The following is an 18,037-nucleotide window of genomic DNA, read 5'->3' on the forward strand; positions in this document are numbered from 1 at the left end:
TGATCATAAGAATATGACTGCTTAAAGTATTCGTATAGGGATTGAACAGGAATGGTCATCGAATTGATTCCTGCGGTACGCCACATCTTATTACATAAATGGACAGTTCGTTTGACTAGTGAACATAAATGGTTCTGTGGATACACCTTGAGCTCGTAACTTTTCGTAGATTTGATTGAGCGCTGTCTCTTCTATGGTACGTTGTTGACTCAAGATCCAATCAATTTGAGTGTGGAAGAAGAAAAAACTAGAGCAGGAATGTACAAGAGCGTATACGTCATAGTCAGTATCGAGAACCCAATAATCGCCTGCTGGTGCGTCTGCAACAAACAAGAACACACAGAATTTAGGCCGATTTTTATAATGTTATCAATGAGTATGTTGGATTTTTAGGCCGAAAACAAATTAATGTTTTGGTTTTCATCCCCTCCCTGCTCAATTTCTGGGATTTGTCAGATTTTTTTAGGTTTTTCAAATTTGTTTAGACTTTGGAACACATTAGGAAATCTTTATAGGCGATTTGCCATTTGGTCTAATATTATTTGGTCTAATATCCATTTCGTCTACATCCATTTCGTCCATACCCATTAGGTCTATATCCACTACGTCCAATAATCATTTGGTCCTTTAACCATTTGGTCCGATAACCATTTAGTCTAATATCCAATAAGTCTAAAACCATTTAGTCTAACAACCATTTAGTCTAATACTCATTTGGTCTATAACCAATAGGTCTAATAGCCATTTGGTCTAATACGGTACCCATTTGGTCTACACACCATTTAGTCTTACAGGCACTTAGTTCATTAATAAATAGACGAAATGGTATTAGACTAACTGGTTATTAGACCATACGAGTATTAGACCTAACGGTTATTAGACCAAAGGGTTATTAAAGAAATATTAGACCAAATGGTTATTAGACTATATGGTTAGTAGACATACCGGTTATTAGACCAAACAATATTAGACTAAATGGACAGTAGACTATATGATTATTAAACTAAGTGGCAATTAGCCTTTCTGGTAATAGACCAATTGAATATAAACTAAACGAGAATAAGACGAAGTGGTACTCTAAAGGGTTTATCCCTCAGAATCTCACAGTTGAAAAAAAGAAAGGAAAAAGTGTCTCCTCCTTTCCTCGAGCAGTATTGGAAAAGACCGAAAACTACTTACAATGCTAATTTTATACATTGGAAAAAACAACAACAACAAATCTCCCTCCCTCATCAATTCACGTGAGTCCTCTGGACGAGAACCAAAACATTAATTTTACATGGCCTTAGTGCACGGGAACAGTCCATATAGAAAGAACCATTTAGGGGTTCGTTCAATTGTCAAAAACACTCTTATCTCTAGGTTCTATAATAAGGAGAGCCAAGAACTTTTTTTTTTCTTAAAGTGTAACCTTACTCGGCCTAGTCCAGGGTCGTGATATGAATTAAAAATCATGATTTATTAAGCCTTTCTACTTCTCTAAAATCACACCAATATACATGATAATTGATATAGGACACTATTAAAACGGAATGTTTACAATTGCCCTTCCTGAAAAAGAAAAGAACTTACAAGGACTGAATCTGACAAGCAGTTTGCCTGGTTCACTTGGGTCAGGAACATATGCTTCTCCTTGAATGCTATCAACGGACCCATCAGCTAGAAGTCCTTGATTTAAAACATCTACGTAATTGTCTCCTTTTTCAGAGGGTGAATATGTAGCTTGGGTGCAGGATTCATCATCAGACTGGAAGAATGCCGGATAACGTGCTATCTGGTACCAAGTTCCAAGATATTGCTCAATATCGAAGTCGGCTTTAGTTGTGACATCAGGACAGCCTCCCCAATCCCAGTATATGCCACCATGCACTGCCGTGGCTGACAGGGCCAACAACAGGATGGGTAGAAGATGACTGCTGAACTCCATATCGATTTGAGTACGATGAGAGCCTGGGAGAAGATGAGAGCTATGCGTTTCTGCAGGAGATCAAAATGGTGTTAAATTCCTTTGTAATATAGAAGTCAACACTTGAACATATATTTACGTTACTTAGATTATATGCTAATCAGCTGATTATCGCATGGCTCAAAGTCTTATTTTAACAAATCACAAACATGCTGACGAATCTGATTAGATAAACGTTTGTTTTTGATTCATTTAGACGCACTGCAAACATATTGAAGACAATGGGGCAGTCAAATTTTGTTTGTGTGTAGGACTGCCTAAAGGGTCTGTGACCCGTCTATCGAAAATTTTCGCAAAAATCCATTTTAGTCATTTGTATACCGAGACCCGGAGGGGGGGGCACTTCAATATGAAATGGTTATAGGTGTAGGGCTGGCAGTAAGGGGCAATCAATGAGAGCAAAATGTAAAAAAATATGGGGTCAATGGGTGAGAGCATGATTTTTGGCATTCGGTGAGAGCAAAATGTAAATGTAAAAAATATGGGGTCATTGGGTGAGAACATGACCTTTTTTTTTTTTAAAGAAACCTTTGGATGAGAGCCGAAACAGCGCCACAGAAACCTCTAATTTCTAGTTCTAAATGGCTTCAATTGTAGGTTTTTTTCAAAATAAGTAACAAAATCAGTGATAAATAAAAGTTGCTGTTCAAGTTGAAAAATAAGGATCTTTAGGTGACAAATCAAATGGAAAAATAGGGGGTCTTCGGGTGACAGAGCATGTGTTCGTAAAAAAATATAGGGTCTTTGGGTGACCGTATAGCGACGCTGAAAAGGGGGGTCTTAACAGCCCTACGTACGCGTCACCTCCAAAGTGGGAGTGCTCCCCGTACCGAGAATCCCATTCCTCGGATATTTGTGGTTCTATTTACTGATTTTAGTTTCCCATATCATATGATCGGGCTATTGTAGAGGTTTCAATAAGAGGCCCTGGCCAGTCTCTCTTTGGTCGGAACTTTACTGAACACAAATGACTTTACCAAAACGGTGTTTCGGTATCATGCATTTTGGATATACGAAATTTAGAGTTAGAATTAGGGTTAGGATTATGGTTAGGGTAGCTTAGGCTTTCTCCCGGGCTTTCTTATATACATGAAATATCATACATAATGGATCGACCCGGTTTTGACAAGTCCTTCTTTCAATGGAATTTTTGTTTCGCATTTCTGTTGGGTAAAGCGACGCGTCGTAGCGCCATCTTTAGGTTATTTTATTGCGTGTAAGGCCTGTCATTCAATTGAGGGCTGAACCCGGTCAGAAAATGGATGTCAAAGTTTTATGTCTCTTTCGTTACAATATACAAATGGATTGATATCATTAGCACAACTTGATTGTGGTCAAGTATCGAAATGAAAACATCAGACGTCTGTATCATATACTATCCTAATGTAAAAGAGTGGAATTTCCACTGTGAGCACTGTTTTTAGCAATAACACCTTTTAATAGGCGTTTAGCTATTCAGAAAAAGGTTTCATATTTAGAAACCCATTCTCCTTCACATCACAAGTCCAAAATAAAATCAACACCGCCGTCCCAAACTTGGTTTACAATTTATCACACTTGAATTTGTATCTAAAATTCATCCTATAAACACTTATATCCGTCCGAAATACTCTAAATGCTATCGTTTGGCTTGGCCGGTGTTTAGCTTGTGCTAAATTATAGGTTAACGTTTGATATCTAAACATGTCGCCGGAGAAATATTTAGATATCAAACATCAACCTATTACAGGCTGTATCGAAATGATTGGTACCCATCGGTTTTCAGTGTTACTGACAAGCCTGCTTCTTCAATATGCAAAATTGGATAATCTTGAAATGCCCAGGATTTATAGTTCAATGACCTTGTATAGCTTTCATTTATAAATAAGATAGCTCCTGTGTTGCATGTTGATGTGGTAGTCTTGTCCATAATCAGTGCAAACTGTTGGGTACCAATCATTTTGATACAGCCTGTATAAGCACAAGCTTTAGATTATCATTAGATTAGATACAAATTAAAAAGTGTGATAACTGGTAAACCAAAGGAACTGTGTCGTATTCTAATATTTTTTTTAACGAACGGTCCATTTTTTCCCCGCCCCGTGTTCTCCATTTATAAGAATTTTGTGAAAAACAGAAAGGATCCGTTTAAAAGGGCATTTCATGATCCACAGCCTCACCCCCCACTTTTCTCAAAAAATCCTCTGGCTATATACATAAAGTTTATGTACCAAAAATTTCTTGCAGATTAATTTGTTTAGCAAAAATATCGTCAGATTTGAATTTCGTTCTGGTATACCAGAATGAAATTACAACAGTGGCCTATGGAGCAGTGTAATACACATAATCATGCATAACTCGCAAACGCAAACTCGGAATCAACTGAAATTTTGGGAATAAGCTTTTTTCGTGGATACCCAGCAAACACAAAACGTTTTCGACATCATTCGCAAAAGGTTATAAAAAGTTGTCAGAAAACGTTTAAATGTCGGTTTATATAAAGGGTATATTAAGAGTATAAAACGTTTTCATAATCTTAAAAAAGCATTTTTTTTATAATTTACTGCTCAGCAAACAAAAATGTTTTACAGAAAACGTTTAAATGTCGGGTTGTATAAAGGGTATAAAAACGTTTTAATAACATTCCAAAAACATTCTTGAAAACTTGATACAAAACATTCTAAACAGAATGTTATTTTGGGGTTGAAAAAACAACACGCGTTTTTTAAGGAAAAAATGTTTTACAGTGTAACCAGCTTCATTAAAAAGTTATAACTGAAATTTTAGAAAAGAAAAACAAAATCTAAGAATCTTCAAAAAAGTTTCTGGGAGGGGACGCCAAACAGGTTCGTTATCCTCCTGTATATAGTTTTAGTTACAGTTGAAAAGTCTTCCATAAAGTTCACCTTACTAACATTCATAATGGAAAACACATTTAATAGATTTCACTGTAATCGTACATATTTATAAGGTAATGCATAATAATAATGAACGTAAAATTAGGTCGAGATGACAAATTAATAATTGGATATATTAATTTCAATCTTTGCTGCCAAACGTGAATTGAGAGATTGGATTATCAATTTATTACAACTTCTTATGTAATAAATATCCATAGGGTATAGGGTTTTATTAACTTTTTATATCCTTTACACCCTATTTAATAAACATCAAATATTGCCGATTAGCAGATATAGGCTATAGGCTAATTGAATTTACAATAATCAATTATTCGTAGAAGTAGGTCATTTGCATTCGCAGGTAATTTATATGAATAGTTTAATATTTTAAATAGTCGTATAACGTTTTCAGTTGAATAATTATTGCAATTACTCTGCCATGTCTGCAGGTAACATAACGAAATTGATTCAATTAATTATTATGAGTTCATAAAATCGGTTTTGAAGTGATTCTGCGGTATGAACAAGTAAGGCCAAAAAAAAAGTGTTTGTTTGCCCAGACACGAAATACATTAAAGTTTGACACAAGTACAAAATGTAAGGCTGACGAATGTCATATGTTTTATCCACCTCACTTGCTGCAACACATGTACAGATCTAAGACAAAAAAAAAAAAAAAAGAAAAAGGAAATCGACCTACCGACCCACTCCTTTCTACCCCATGTCTGGGCAAACAAACACTTTTTTTTGGCCTAAGCTTGAGTAGGGCCTAACAAAGTAATTATAAAACATATACATTTAGGAATGTGAACTGCCTCACTGAATATCCCCATTGTTTCAAGTTAAGTTTACCGGCCACATAACTAGATCCAGGCCCGTACGCAGGATTTTTTTTTTTTTTGGGGGGTGCTGATTTTGAAAACGGGGACTTTTTTCCAAAGGGGGGGGGGGCGGTTTTGTGAAAAGTGGACTTCCTTCCAAAGATTTGGACCTTTTTTGACCAAAAAAGCGCAAAAATCCTTATTTTTAGCTCGCTACGCTCGCAAAGTGTGATATTTTGGGACTTTTGCAAATGGGGGGGGCACCCCTGCGTACGGCCCTGACTAGATCAGTAAATCTGTTACGGTATAATTATGATGAAGTATGATGGAATTAGTATATTAGTATACGTGTATTATTACAGAAGTAGCCTATGTCTGATTGTCTTGGTTCAAATTCAAATTAGACATTAGAAAATAAGAAATTAGAAAAGGAAACGAAATGAAAGCACAGACAATGAAAGAAATATGAAAGGAAGGTGTGGGGGGGATAACACGAAATGAATAAGTATGAATGAAAGTAAACCAGGTTATAGGCTTTAGGGAAAAGGCACTGATGAAACATCTAACAGAACCCAAATAATATTCTATGCACTGAGATCTGTCAGAAAAATATTAGAATGTGTGAAATATCGCCAATGGATGGCGGTGCATAAAGAATTTGACACCAAAACAAAAAACATGCTCGAAAAATGATGTCAATTGACAGTAATTTCAAGCTTATTTCCCTTAGTGCCATCTGTAATGCTGAAACGCAAGGACTGGAAATTCATTGTGGCATAAATGTGCCAGAGCCGTGTAGCCTATGGCAGATCATTTTATCGAAACCGAATTATGTTTTTACGGTTCCTCATGATAAATTTATCAGAAATATAATTTTTTTCCGTGATGTTTATTTTTACGTTATGGTGAGTAAGAGTAAGGGAGATAGGCAAACAGGCCAACCATGCCAACAGATAATCCAAGCAAAAAGGAATGAAATTTAAACCATCTTGCATGGTGTTCCAGGCACCGAAAAACAACGTTGCTATCGTATATTATTGCCAAATATCCACTCAGAACGCTAGTCAGTCGCTGGCTATTGTTATCATGGTTATACAAGACCCACTCAGTCATTTAATTAGGTACTGAAAACGATCGAATTCGGTGTTGAAATTAGCAAAATTTTTAGTTAAACCTTTTCACTTCATACTTACTTTTCTCGGTCAAATGAAAAGCAATACTTTTAATTTATTCGGTAAATGTCAGATATCAAGATATTCACAGAATCAAACACATAAACAGAGAAGAGAGGATTTTCCAGATTCAAAATTTATAGCCTAACCATCCCACCAATATTATGAGATATTTGGATGCTAATCCCAATCATGCCATGAGAGATTTAGTGTAAAAACAAGCGCAACAAAATACACGGATTGACAATCGGTCGTTTCAAGAGTTTTCAGGATTGGTTTTGATCACGTGGTTTCCTATTATCCTGCCTACACTCTTAACTGACGTCATTAGCGATACCTTTGTTAGAAACTTAAAACTTGTAGAATGCAATTTCAGTTTTCATTTCAGTTTGTTACATAATCGAGTGACCGCAGATTCTCTTCGTGTGAAGTAACCTTGATCAACGTATACAAATTAAATTTTGCATGGAGTGCAATATTCACGAGCAGAGAAGTCGATCAAGTCAATCTACATTTGAAAGCGTGATTTAGATAGCCAAATAATCCTAGGATTATTTCCATGTGAAAAATATAGACCATCGAAATATTTCCACCGAGATTACAAAATAATAGACACTCGAGTGATACATACACATCTATTCATAATGCATATAGCATGCAAGAGGATCGATTGAAGCTATATGACTTTCAATATAGGCTAGTTGACTTTTATTCATGTTATTTGTTGCTCGAAAGAAACGAGAGGAGAGAGGGGGAGAGTTAGCTTTGCTCCAAAGCCGACCTATTTTCCATCCAATTGAAAGAAAAAATGAAAAACCATGCCATATGCCCTCTGACACTATAGTAAAGACCGGCTGTAGGTCGGCTTTGTATATTTTGAAAGTTTACCCCGTGTCTGGCTGCTATAAAATGAACAGCGAAATATCAAGAGCCATCGGCTGTGCCTCGGTGAGTGGACTTGAGCGGTTGTTGGGTGGGGTAGACCAATATCTGTGGGTAGACAGTAATACTGCATAGTGGTCCTACTCATTGGTGACAGGGAAGTGCTGGTTGGTGACTTATGTAGTAGCTTGCCTACACTGCTTCTCAGACGCGTCCGAGGTGTTCATAATTGTCTCTTTAGAACACTAGTGTATTTGAAAATATGATAAGCCTTGCACATTAGTGTTCTTTTAGTATAATATAGAACACACAGTATTGATCAGACGTGTCACAAGTGTTCTGAATAATTATATTGAATACAGGTGTTCAAAAATGGAACGCATGAGCAGATAGAGGCGTTGGAGAGCTGCGACGTGTCAGCGAGAAATACAGGGTGCTCCTTTGAAGGAGGGATATATGTATCAACAACAAAAACAATGGCGATGCAACGTGGAAACGCGACCCGGGAAACGCTATTCCAAACTGTCTTTTTCAAGACAAATGGGATGATAGTGAGAGTAAATTCGAAGGATTTAGGGAAGAATGAAATTCAGGGCAACTTTGGGAGCGACTCGGAGCCCGTATATCTGTTGACAGCGATGAACAAGCATCGGAAAGACACAAGAGGGTGAGATGGCCGAGCGATTAATGCGTTGCGCTGTCGGCCGGGAGATACGATCGGCGAGGGTTCGAGCTCTCTTCGGAACACCGCCATTATCTTGTTTATACTACCATGCATTTGTTTATTGTCGAGTAATGAGATTTTGAAAATGTATAAATAAAGGTTGCATACCAGCATTCTGAAAATCAATGTTTGAACACGTGTCATGTGTTAAAAAACCGTTACATTTCTTTCATGTGTCCGAGGTGTTCATAGATAGTAATTTTGAACACCAGAGTTTAAAGGATTAGAACATGTTACACTAGTGTTCTGAGGTAATAACACATGTGTTCTCTACATTAACACTAGTGTTCTCTAAATAAGTTGAACACGTGTCATGTGTTAAAAAACCGTTACATTAATGAACGCGTTCCATGTGTTCTGGCCAATTTACAGTGTAGTGATAGTGTAGCTTGCCTTCGGCAAGCTCTGTACTAGGATCGGTATTAATTTTTTACAGAATGGTCTAACCAGGCAGGGATTGGCCTTACATTTTCTTTACTAGTCACTTCCTTGGGTTTATTTTACTCAGGGATCACTGGATCTTCTAAGGTACTGCGAGGGCTCTGATCAAGAGCCAGGGGAGAGTGTGTGTTAGGGGAAGGTTAGGGAGAGAGTGAAATAGAAACAGAGTGGAGAGAGAATTGGAAGAGGGAAGGGAGAGAGGAGACCTCGAGGGGCATCACTTTTGCTGGGCTCACTGAATGGGCATTTAAAAGCCATAATGTACGATCTTATAATATGAAATTGGTTAATTTTTTTCAAACCTGATTTTTTTTCATATTTGTAATGTTTACACATGTCCTAACTTGCACCTAATTGGAATCGGCCAAATTTGTTGTCTTTGTAGGTCAACAGAGCAAAGTCCGACATATTATCATAATTTAAAAATTATGCAAGATAATATGTCTTCCCATAGAACTGCATGTTAAATGGCCAAAATAACCAGTGGGGTTTCTTTCACGTTACCTTGTTGTTTCAACTGAAAATGGACATCAATCCTTCCCGTCAGTTATTAGGGGCCTACTAATATTATTTCAACATTTTGAATAAAGAATAACAAAATTAAAATTTAAAGGAAATCGTACATTATGGCTTTAATGAGAGGCTCCTGATGAGGACTTTTAATATAGGTATGTCTTTTCCTCAAGAGATATGAGATTGACATCTTTTGTGATACATCAAATTGTATGTGTGCGTCAAGAGTATACTTGACAATTTTATTCTTATTGTCTTGATTTTGCACTTTGTTTTGCTACAGCTATACAGCTGCAATCCCATGTAGTGCAGCAACCGCTAGAATTCGGGCAAATATTCAGTTCAAAATGCAGCGTGAATTTTGGATGAATTATGAATGTTCTGGAGATGAAGTTGCCCTTAAAGTTGTCCTAGATACGTCCAAATATTCAGCTGTAATCCATAATTGCGCATAAGCCTCAAACCTCAAGTATAATGATTATATTTTCGTTGTAGATGGTGGATGGTGCACAGTGTCATCGCCCCGATATCTTCATGGCAGGAAATGCCATGGTAGGTTGAATCCACAGCCACGCATGGCCATTGTGTTCCCACCTGTTTAATAGTTTTTAAATGCATAGTGGGCTGAAGGACATCCGACTAAGGCTAATGACATTAGCCTGTGACTGACCTCTGTACGGTCAGCGAGCATACATTCGCCATTGTCATCTGCTTATGCCTCTACGATAGTCTCCTACACAGCCAGTTTGTGTCAGTCGGTCTGACACTCGTCGATCCTGTATGTTCGTGATAGTCACATACAGTCTGGCCCGAGACTACCTCCACGAGGGTCTACGCAGCGCTATTCAAAATCTTGAATTTTGGTCACTTTTTCAGCTCAAGACGCAAGCTACTCTCTCAAGACGCAAACTAACGACTATCATATCTGTTCAAAATATATATTCAAGTGCAAGGAACCACATCTGGTTTCTTTATACGAAATCATTTACGGGAGATATTCATCATTTTCCACCCCGGTATCCAAAGATTTATCGTCTGAATATCAATCGTGCATAGCACATTTACGTGTATCGATCCCGTGTATTCATTTCAGTGTCTCTGGTTGTATAATGTAATTATTAACCGGGCGATGTCGGTGTGTGGTGTATACAAATAGAAAAAAAAAAGTAACATAGAAAATATTCATTCTTATAAACCCGAATTTATTGATGAATACAGTCAACCTGTAACATGATCAAAAATAAGATTTACTGACTTTTAGCAAAGCCACAAGCAAGCAAATAAAAACGAATTTCTATCAAAAATCACAACACGTGAACATGGAGGTTCAGAAATTCCGATAATCCATTGTTCTTGTTATAGTGTATGTTATAGCACTACAAATTAATAATTGCATATTAATTTTAATCTTTGCTGCCAAACGTGAATTGAGAACAGTGACAGTGCATAGGACTGGCCTAGCGCTGTAGTAATGCATATCACATTACAAAATGATTGAAATTCACAAAATGAGTCACGACCAGTAGGCCATCACCGGAACTTTGTCCTTTTTGAGGACTCTTCTTGTTATTTATGATGCATGATGTTTTAAAGTATGATATAACACAAAAGAAATAAAAGAACATTATTTAAAAACCATGATATATCAAAAGTTATTTTGAAGACAGCAATAGGCCCCTACATTGAAAATACTAAGTAAAAAACCCAAAAAACAACCATAAAGCTATCCAGTAGTTCTCATGACCTAGACCTAGGCCTATAGCTAGTTTATACAAAGTGAAAATGAAATAATTTTGTTGTTAATTAATTTTACAAATGGAGCAAAAAAGATTGATTCAAACTATGTGTTATTTACAAATGCAATACTGAAGATCTATTATGTTGTACAAAGTAATGATATTATTTACCAACATAACTTGCATAAGGACAATGTGATAGTTGCAATTAAAATGTGAACAATTTGCACATGATCACATGTCTTTCAACCACTGATGGCTAGAAATTGCACTAATAAAGCATTTGTTGGGTATTGTTGACATACCGGTAGATAACAAGAATAAAAATTCCTTTAAAAGGAATAGGGTGGGCAAATGAAAAATTGTCAAGAGAAATGAAAGAATGAGTAAGTCAAGTTCACAATTAAAAACAGGGAAAATATGACACAACATCGATTTCCAACAGGGGAATAACACAAAACGTATAAACAAAGTTAAAAGAGTTTTTACCTTTATACGTTTATACGTTTGTTATTCCCCATTGGAGGTTGTGTCATATTTTCCTGATTTTAATCTGATCTATTGCTTATCCTTTGTTCTCTGCTGGTCAGTTGGAACAGATTTTCCTGTTTTTATATTAACCCTTCACATCATAACACAAGACGTTTTATGTTAACATTTTATATAAAACATGGTTATAAAACTTTTGTAGATAATAGTTATTTAAAACATTTTCGTAATCATACCTTGAGTTGTTTTTTTTATCATCAGATAGAAAGACTTCTGCTCATCTTCTCTGGTGAGACAACAGGGCTGGGGTATCTTTCCATATCAAAGTTTAAAAATCTGTCATATCAATTTCCTCAATATGTTGTATTGCAACTTATGAGGGGAAATGTTTGATTTTACAATATTTCGATATTAATTTTTAACTTTGTAACTTTATTATGATTAACATAACTGTATTTCAAAGCGTCAAACTATATCATTATTTTGTCCCAACACACTGAACACAATGCACATACAAGCTGTATTTAAGTACATGCCAAAGCTGTCAGTATAAAATGATATATATGACCTTCACGATGCTATTAATTTAGCCCAAAGATTAGGAAAACTAGCAAAACTGGTTAACTGGTACTGTTCAAATAAAAACATCTGCAAATCTTGCTGCAATTTCCAAATAGTATTTCTATTACTTAAATAATTATTTTTGTTATTTCTTTTAATACAAACACATTACTGCCTATGACGACTTTATCGTATTAGGCCTACTTACATATCAAAATCAAGTAGGCCTAATAATTACAAAACTCGCCGTAAACTATCACCTCTGTGGGTGTTTGGGATATAACCGGCACGAATATTTTCTCAACACTGCGGCATGTGAAAAAGTAGGTCAATAGTCAGAGAATACAGGGTGGGTGCGGCACGCCGCACCCACCCAAAAATTTAGATACATTCGCAAACCTGAAAGTATTTTATAGTGTGAGAATCCATATCCGTTCACCTGAAATTCACATCTGCGTGTTATACCATGTGTGCATAGTTTTAGACGAGCAAATGAAATCAAAATGTTCTTGTGTTTATTGTATTTTGTCTATGTTGATCCAGAGATGATATAAAGTAGGCCTATTGACCTATAATAATCTATTGAACTACAGACCTATTCGACATTCTTACATAAGTTACATCCGACTTCGAGTAATCCGGTCGAGTGTATAAATCTGATAAAGGTGATGTGATAGCAATATATTACAGAACGTGTCCAGGAGGTTTGAACATTAACATTTGAACATTTTGTTTTTGATTGCGGGATGTGCTCCCGCTAGTAGCTTCTAGTGCAGGCTTCCTCAAATATATTTGTTGAAGCGCCACATGAAGTAAAAAAAAAACTGCAAAGCGCCACTCAATGGCTGCGAAGTCGCCGGGGGAGTCAGAGGGGGGTTGGCCCCCTCGGAAGCTATCGATTTTTTTTTAATTTGAGGTGCAAATGACGCCATTTGGTGCAACATTTTGTACTATTTTAGCCTGTCTTTACAAGGATAACATGGGAATCGCATTGTTTTTTTTTTTTTTTAAATCTAAAATGTAAAATGTGTTGTTATTTGCTGCTCACTCAATTGAAGATGGATATTGACCCCAAATGAGATACAAAAGTATATTAAAAAGAGTCTGCAAGGTTGACAGCAAAATGTATGTTTTGATTTTGATTTTTCCACAAAAAAATAAATCGATATTCATCATTTTTTTGCAAATATAACCAGTTTTTATCTGTACTTTTTGGAAAATCACAATAATGAATTCAAGTGAGGGTCAGAAAATGAAGTGAGGGCGGGTGACGGGAAACTCAAAATCAACTTTCAGTGGCCTAAAGGAAAATATCAGTAGATATTCTAAGATAACACTGAATATCAGGAGACATTCTAACATAACTTATTTTTTAAGGATACTTTGCGTTTTCGATCAGGTGACATAGGGCCTCTTGCTTGAGATATGCCGGGTGAATTTCCATGTAAAATCACCTGGCTGGCAGGGTGGTAGTTATTGGCTGTGTATTCGGCTGCACATATTGACATATTGACCGACCACACGCACTGCTTTGAGGAACTCACTTTGATCTGAATTTTATCGCTTTTTTTTTATATCCAAGTCCAAAAGTAATACGGTATTTCCGCATCCAAAAATCGAAACGAGAAAGATTTTAAATCTTTTTCTCGCAAAGGAAAGTTTTCCGGAAAAACGCATGTGAATTATTCATTCTCCATTGAAATGTGTACTAAAGTGAAAAGTTGAAGCCCAAAATTGGCACTTTCCTTAATTTTCAGCGCTTTGAAATTCAGGGGGGTAAAAATATGGCCAATTTCAAACATATTATTTTTTCACCCACCCCCGAAAAACTCACCACCATGCCCCCCCCCCTCATTTGGGCAATTTTCAATTTTTGCTCATTAACGAGGCCCTATGTCACCTGATCGATAACGCAAAATAACGAAACATCCTAAAAAACCTAAGAAAACACGAGAATATTGTAAAAAAATACAAACATTTACAACATTCTCTAAAATTCGGAAAATATCAGTAGATATTCTAAGATAAATCAACCTGTGAAGCTAAGTTTTTCAGTCATTATAGTGCCATCTTTACATACAAAATATAATGTTAGCAATTTTAGTGTTCAAAATCGTGTTTGAATAGGTCCTTTCATTTAACCTCAGAGCAAATTATACCGAGTACCAACTGGTCCGAAAGCGGACTTTAGACTATATCAAACAAGATATTCCTGAAAAAAATTGGTGTCAGTTCCAATTTACAATGTAATTATTATTTGAATGTAATGTTAAAGATGGTTCCGAAAAATGGCCAAAAGCAATTCGACAAATAAAAAATAGGCAAATGTGGTGACTAATTTGCATATCTTGCGACAAAAATTGCATCGGATCTTACGACTGCCGCTTACCACAACCTAATCAAGTTACATCCCTATACACCTCACCAGTTCTTCGAAATGGCAAAAAAAAACACACCCAAAAACAATTTTTAAGTTAAATATGCAAATTAGCTACCTAATTTGCGCCAAAAATTGCATCAAGTCTTAGGGCAGCCACTTACCACCACCCTACCAAGTTATACCCCAATATACCTCGCCAGCTCCGTGAAACTGCCGCTTACCACAACCTCATCAATCCCTATACGCTTCACCAGTTCTTCGAAATGGCAAAAAAAACACCCAAAAACAATTTTTAAGTTAAATATGCAAATTAGCTACTTAATTTGCATATTTTGCGCCAAAAATGCATCAAGTCTTAGGGCAGCCACTTACCACCACCCTACCAAGTTACACCCAGATACACCTCACCAGCTCCGAGAAACTAACCTGGAAGCCAAAGGCATTTAAAAACAAAGTTCACACAATACAAATGTATAAGACCCCATTATAGCATAAGGCATTTTATAAGTCATTTTAAATTATTTTAAATGTGACGTATACAATTTGTCTATAACACAGGGAGATATAAAATGTAGGGATTTGGGTACTTTTTGTTCAATGTTCACAGAAATTGAAGGGTTTTGACCTATGTTTTTGTTTGTCTGTTTACCCCTGGGTCGCTGAAACAAAGAATTATATTAATTAAATCACCTATTTATAATTAATAAAGGACAAAGAAAGATAAAAGCAAAAGTATGCTTCATTTAGTTAAAACAATAGTAACATCCCTGTTGTGTACAAAAATATAACTCTATACGACAATGCAAATCAGGATCAATTCATGGACTAAGTACACAGGGAAATGTTGAGTATGTAAATTAAATGGAACAGCAAAAATGCCAATGGGTATGTAATTTAACTAGAACAGCCTTAAATTGATATCGATATTAATATTGACGTCACAGATTCGATTTGTCACGTGATCGTCAAACCTGTACTAAAGGTGTCAGTTCTGCAGGAACTGACACAAAAAGTTAGCACCCTAAAATGGATTTCTCCTGGAAACATTAAATTGTGAATGTCACATACGGAGCGGTCAAAAAGTTCGTAGAACTCGGTATGCTACTTTGTCGCACGGTATTGAATTTGGTCTCATTTGAAAGCTTGTTCCTTCAAGACATTACTGCAAAGATATTAGATTTTTGCATCACTGTATATGTACAGGACACTCTGCAGAGGAAGCCTACCTCCATGAATTCACAGGTACTACCAGAAGTGAATACAGGGTCATTATGGAAATTTCTCCGGACGGCGGTGAAAACTCAAATGTAGTTTAACAATGTACAGTTGCTGCAAATGGTAATGAAGTCCTTGGTATTCAACAGCAAGGAAATGGTTCTTAGAGAATGGCATGAGCGTCACCACTAATGATATACGTAGCATTGATAATGATTAAAGAGCCAAATAAGAAAGATGAATAGCCACAAAATATTCAACATCAATCCATTAACATTGGGTATTCCAGGGTGTCTTGCAGGTCCAAGAATCTTCATGTACAAAATTGATACCAATTGACATATTCAGGTCCACACCTTCTATACACTTAGAATGAGGACTGAGGCAAGTTAATTATATATGTAGCTTAAGGTGATAAGACATGTATACATTAATCACTGGAATTACGAGTGCATTTAGTGGAAGCACCTGGATCTCACACCCCTAAGAAGATCACCACTCGGTCACCATAGTGCAAGGTCTTCATCGCTGTTTCTGAGATCCAGGGAGAGTCTTGATGACAGATCATTTGCCAAATGAAAGTACAGTCATAGGCATATATCATACAATTTTGATAGCAAAATTGGGCTATTCCAGAAAATAGATGCACACCCCCTATAGAGGAGTTCGGATTTCCGGACTTTTTGTCCAGTTGTGACTGTTGGAAATCCAGACTTTTAAAGCGTCCAAATGCAAAAATATCCGGCAGAAAAATAGTTCAAAATCAGAAATCCTCAATTTGAGACTTCATTTTTTACATTTCCGTGATTTTTCCTTTATTTAATTGGATTTCCAAGCTTTTTCAAGTGACATTGGCAACTGGAATTCCAGTAGTTTTCAGAAAGCAGACCTGGAAATCCGGACATTTCTTTGATTGAAAAGTTACTCCTCTATAGGGGGTGTGCACTTATTTTCTGGAATAGCCCATTGAGGCAAGCCATCATGTGAAGAAGGTTGATGGTAGGAATGTGACTGTTCTCGGATTGTGTCCTGTACGCTAATCTTAGTTTGTCAAGCTGCCATTCACGACAGAGGGTCAGTTAAGTAATCCCATTGTGGTTCAGGCGTGGCCTCCAGTTAGTGAAACCTATTTTAAATTTTAAGTCCTACCTTCATAATATGAGGTTTGCTGGTGATCAATGCCGGTGACCCTTCACTGAAGAGTGGCTAAAGGAGCTATCGGAAGACTTCCATTTTGTTGATATAGAAGGTTTCAAGAAAAATTGCGACGGGTGCAGGTAGTGACCATGCTCAAGAGTGAGATAGAAAGAATTTGGCTATATAGTACTCTTCTAAGTACATTGTTCTATGAACTTATTGACCGCCCCTCGTATGTTACAATAAAACGGGAATATTTGCGCAATATTTACGACTATTTGCGCATGAATACTTAAGGGCAAAATGTAGTTAGCAGTCCTCAAATTGGTGATTATTGGCCTTTTATATGTAATTAATGAAAATCGGTAATTTGGCTGCTTCGACAAACAATACCGCGTCTACCATTAAATAAAGCTCAATTTTGAATTGAAAAAAATGCGGGCTTTTCTCTTATCCACTCATAACAAGTTTTATATCTACGGAAACCTGAAAATATGAATATTTATGTTCCGTCCGTGGAAATAATAAAGAGCGACAATCTAATTGGCTGTGTACGTTAAAATGGACCAGCCCCTCTGAATCATGCGACAATGAAAAAACGCGGGTTTTTCGTAGTCACAGGTTTTTGTTTTCAAATAGGCTTTTAACTTTCATATTCCGAGCGACACAGACAGAACAGCCGGTGGGAAATCAACAGCTGAATTGACGTGTATAAGAAGTAAAACGAGTAATTAGGCAGATGCGCGAAAGTTTTTCATATGCTTTGAAGAGGACAGCCCAAGCCTGATTTGTCCAGTGGCTTTCAGGCATCTGAAAAACACTTTCAAACCTTTGTTCCACGATTTGGTCACGAAACATTAGGATTCCTCTTCGATTATTATGCAAAGTCTGGATTTCAAAGCGGCTTCATGATTATATTTGATGCAATAAGGTGATTACAATCGCGTCCAAGTAACCATGGTAACCGACAGCGAAAAACGTCCGTTTTTTAATAGCTTTAAGTTGGAGTAAAAATGAAATGAGACCGCGAGTGGCAAAAAATTGATGTAGTTAAATGCCCAAATTAACGGTCCACAATCAAGATATCGATAATATAACAAAACAGTTTTTTGTCATGGAAG

At 36.6% G+C, this 18,037-nt stretch overlaps 1 protein-coding gene across 1 annotated transcript; it reads right to left on the bottom strand.

Moving 5' to 3' along the window:
• Positions 1–1,972, bottom strand: LOC140147690 (apolipoprotein D-like). Its single transcript, XM_072169457.1, has 2 exons — positions 1,573–1,972; positions 1–320 (listed from the first exon to the last, which is right to left on the bottom strand). The coding sequence occupies exons 1-2, from the start codon at positions 1,925–1,927 to the stop codon at positions 91–93; spliced, it is 585 nt and encodes a 194-aa protein (XP_072025558.1). The 5' UTR covers positions 1,928–1,972; the 3' UTR covers positions 1–90.
• Positions 1,973–18,037: the final 16,065 nt, after the last annotated feature.

The sequence above is a fragment of the Amphiura filiformis genome, chromosome 3 (genome assembly GCF_039555335.1).
Source record: "Amphiura filiformis chromosome 3, Afil_fr2py, whole genome shotgun sequence".
Lineage (NCBI taxonomy): Eukaryota > Metazoa > Echinodermata > Ophiuroidea > Amphilepidida > Amphiuridae > Amphiura > Amphiura filiformis.

Excerpts from the sequence above, each read along its gene's own strand:
- LOC140147690 (XM_072169457.1), bottom strand. The coding sequence starts at position 1,927 with ATGGAGTTCAGCAGTCATCTTCTACCCATCCTGTTGTTGGCCCTGTCA. Across the intron at positions 321-1,572 it reads GCTTGTCAGATTCAGTCCTT|ACGCACCAGCAGGCGATTAT; the intron begins GTAAGTTCTTTT and ends TGTTTGTTGCAG.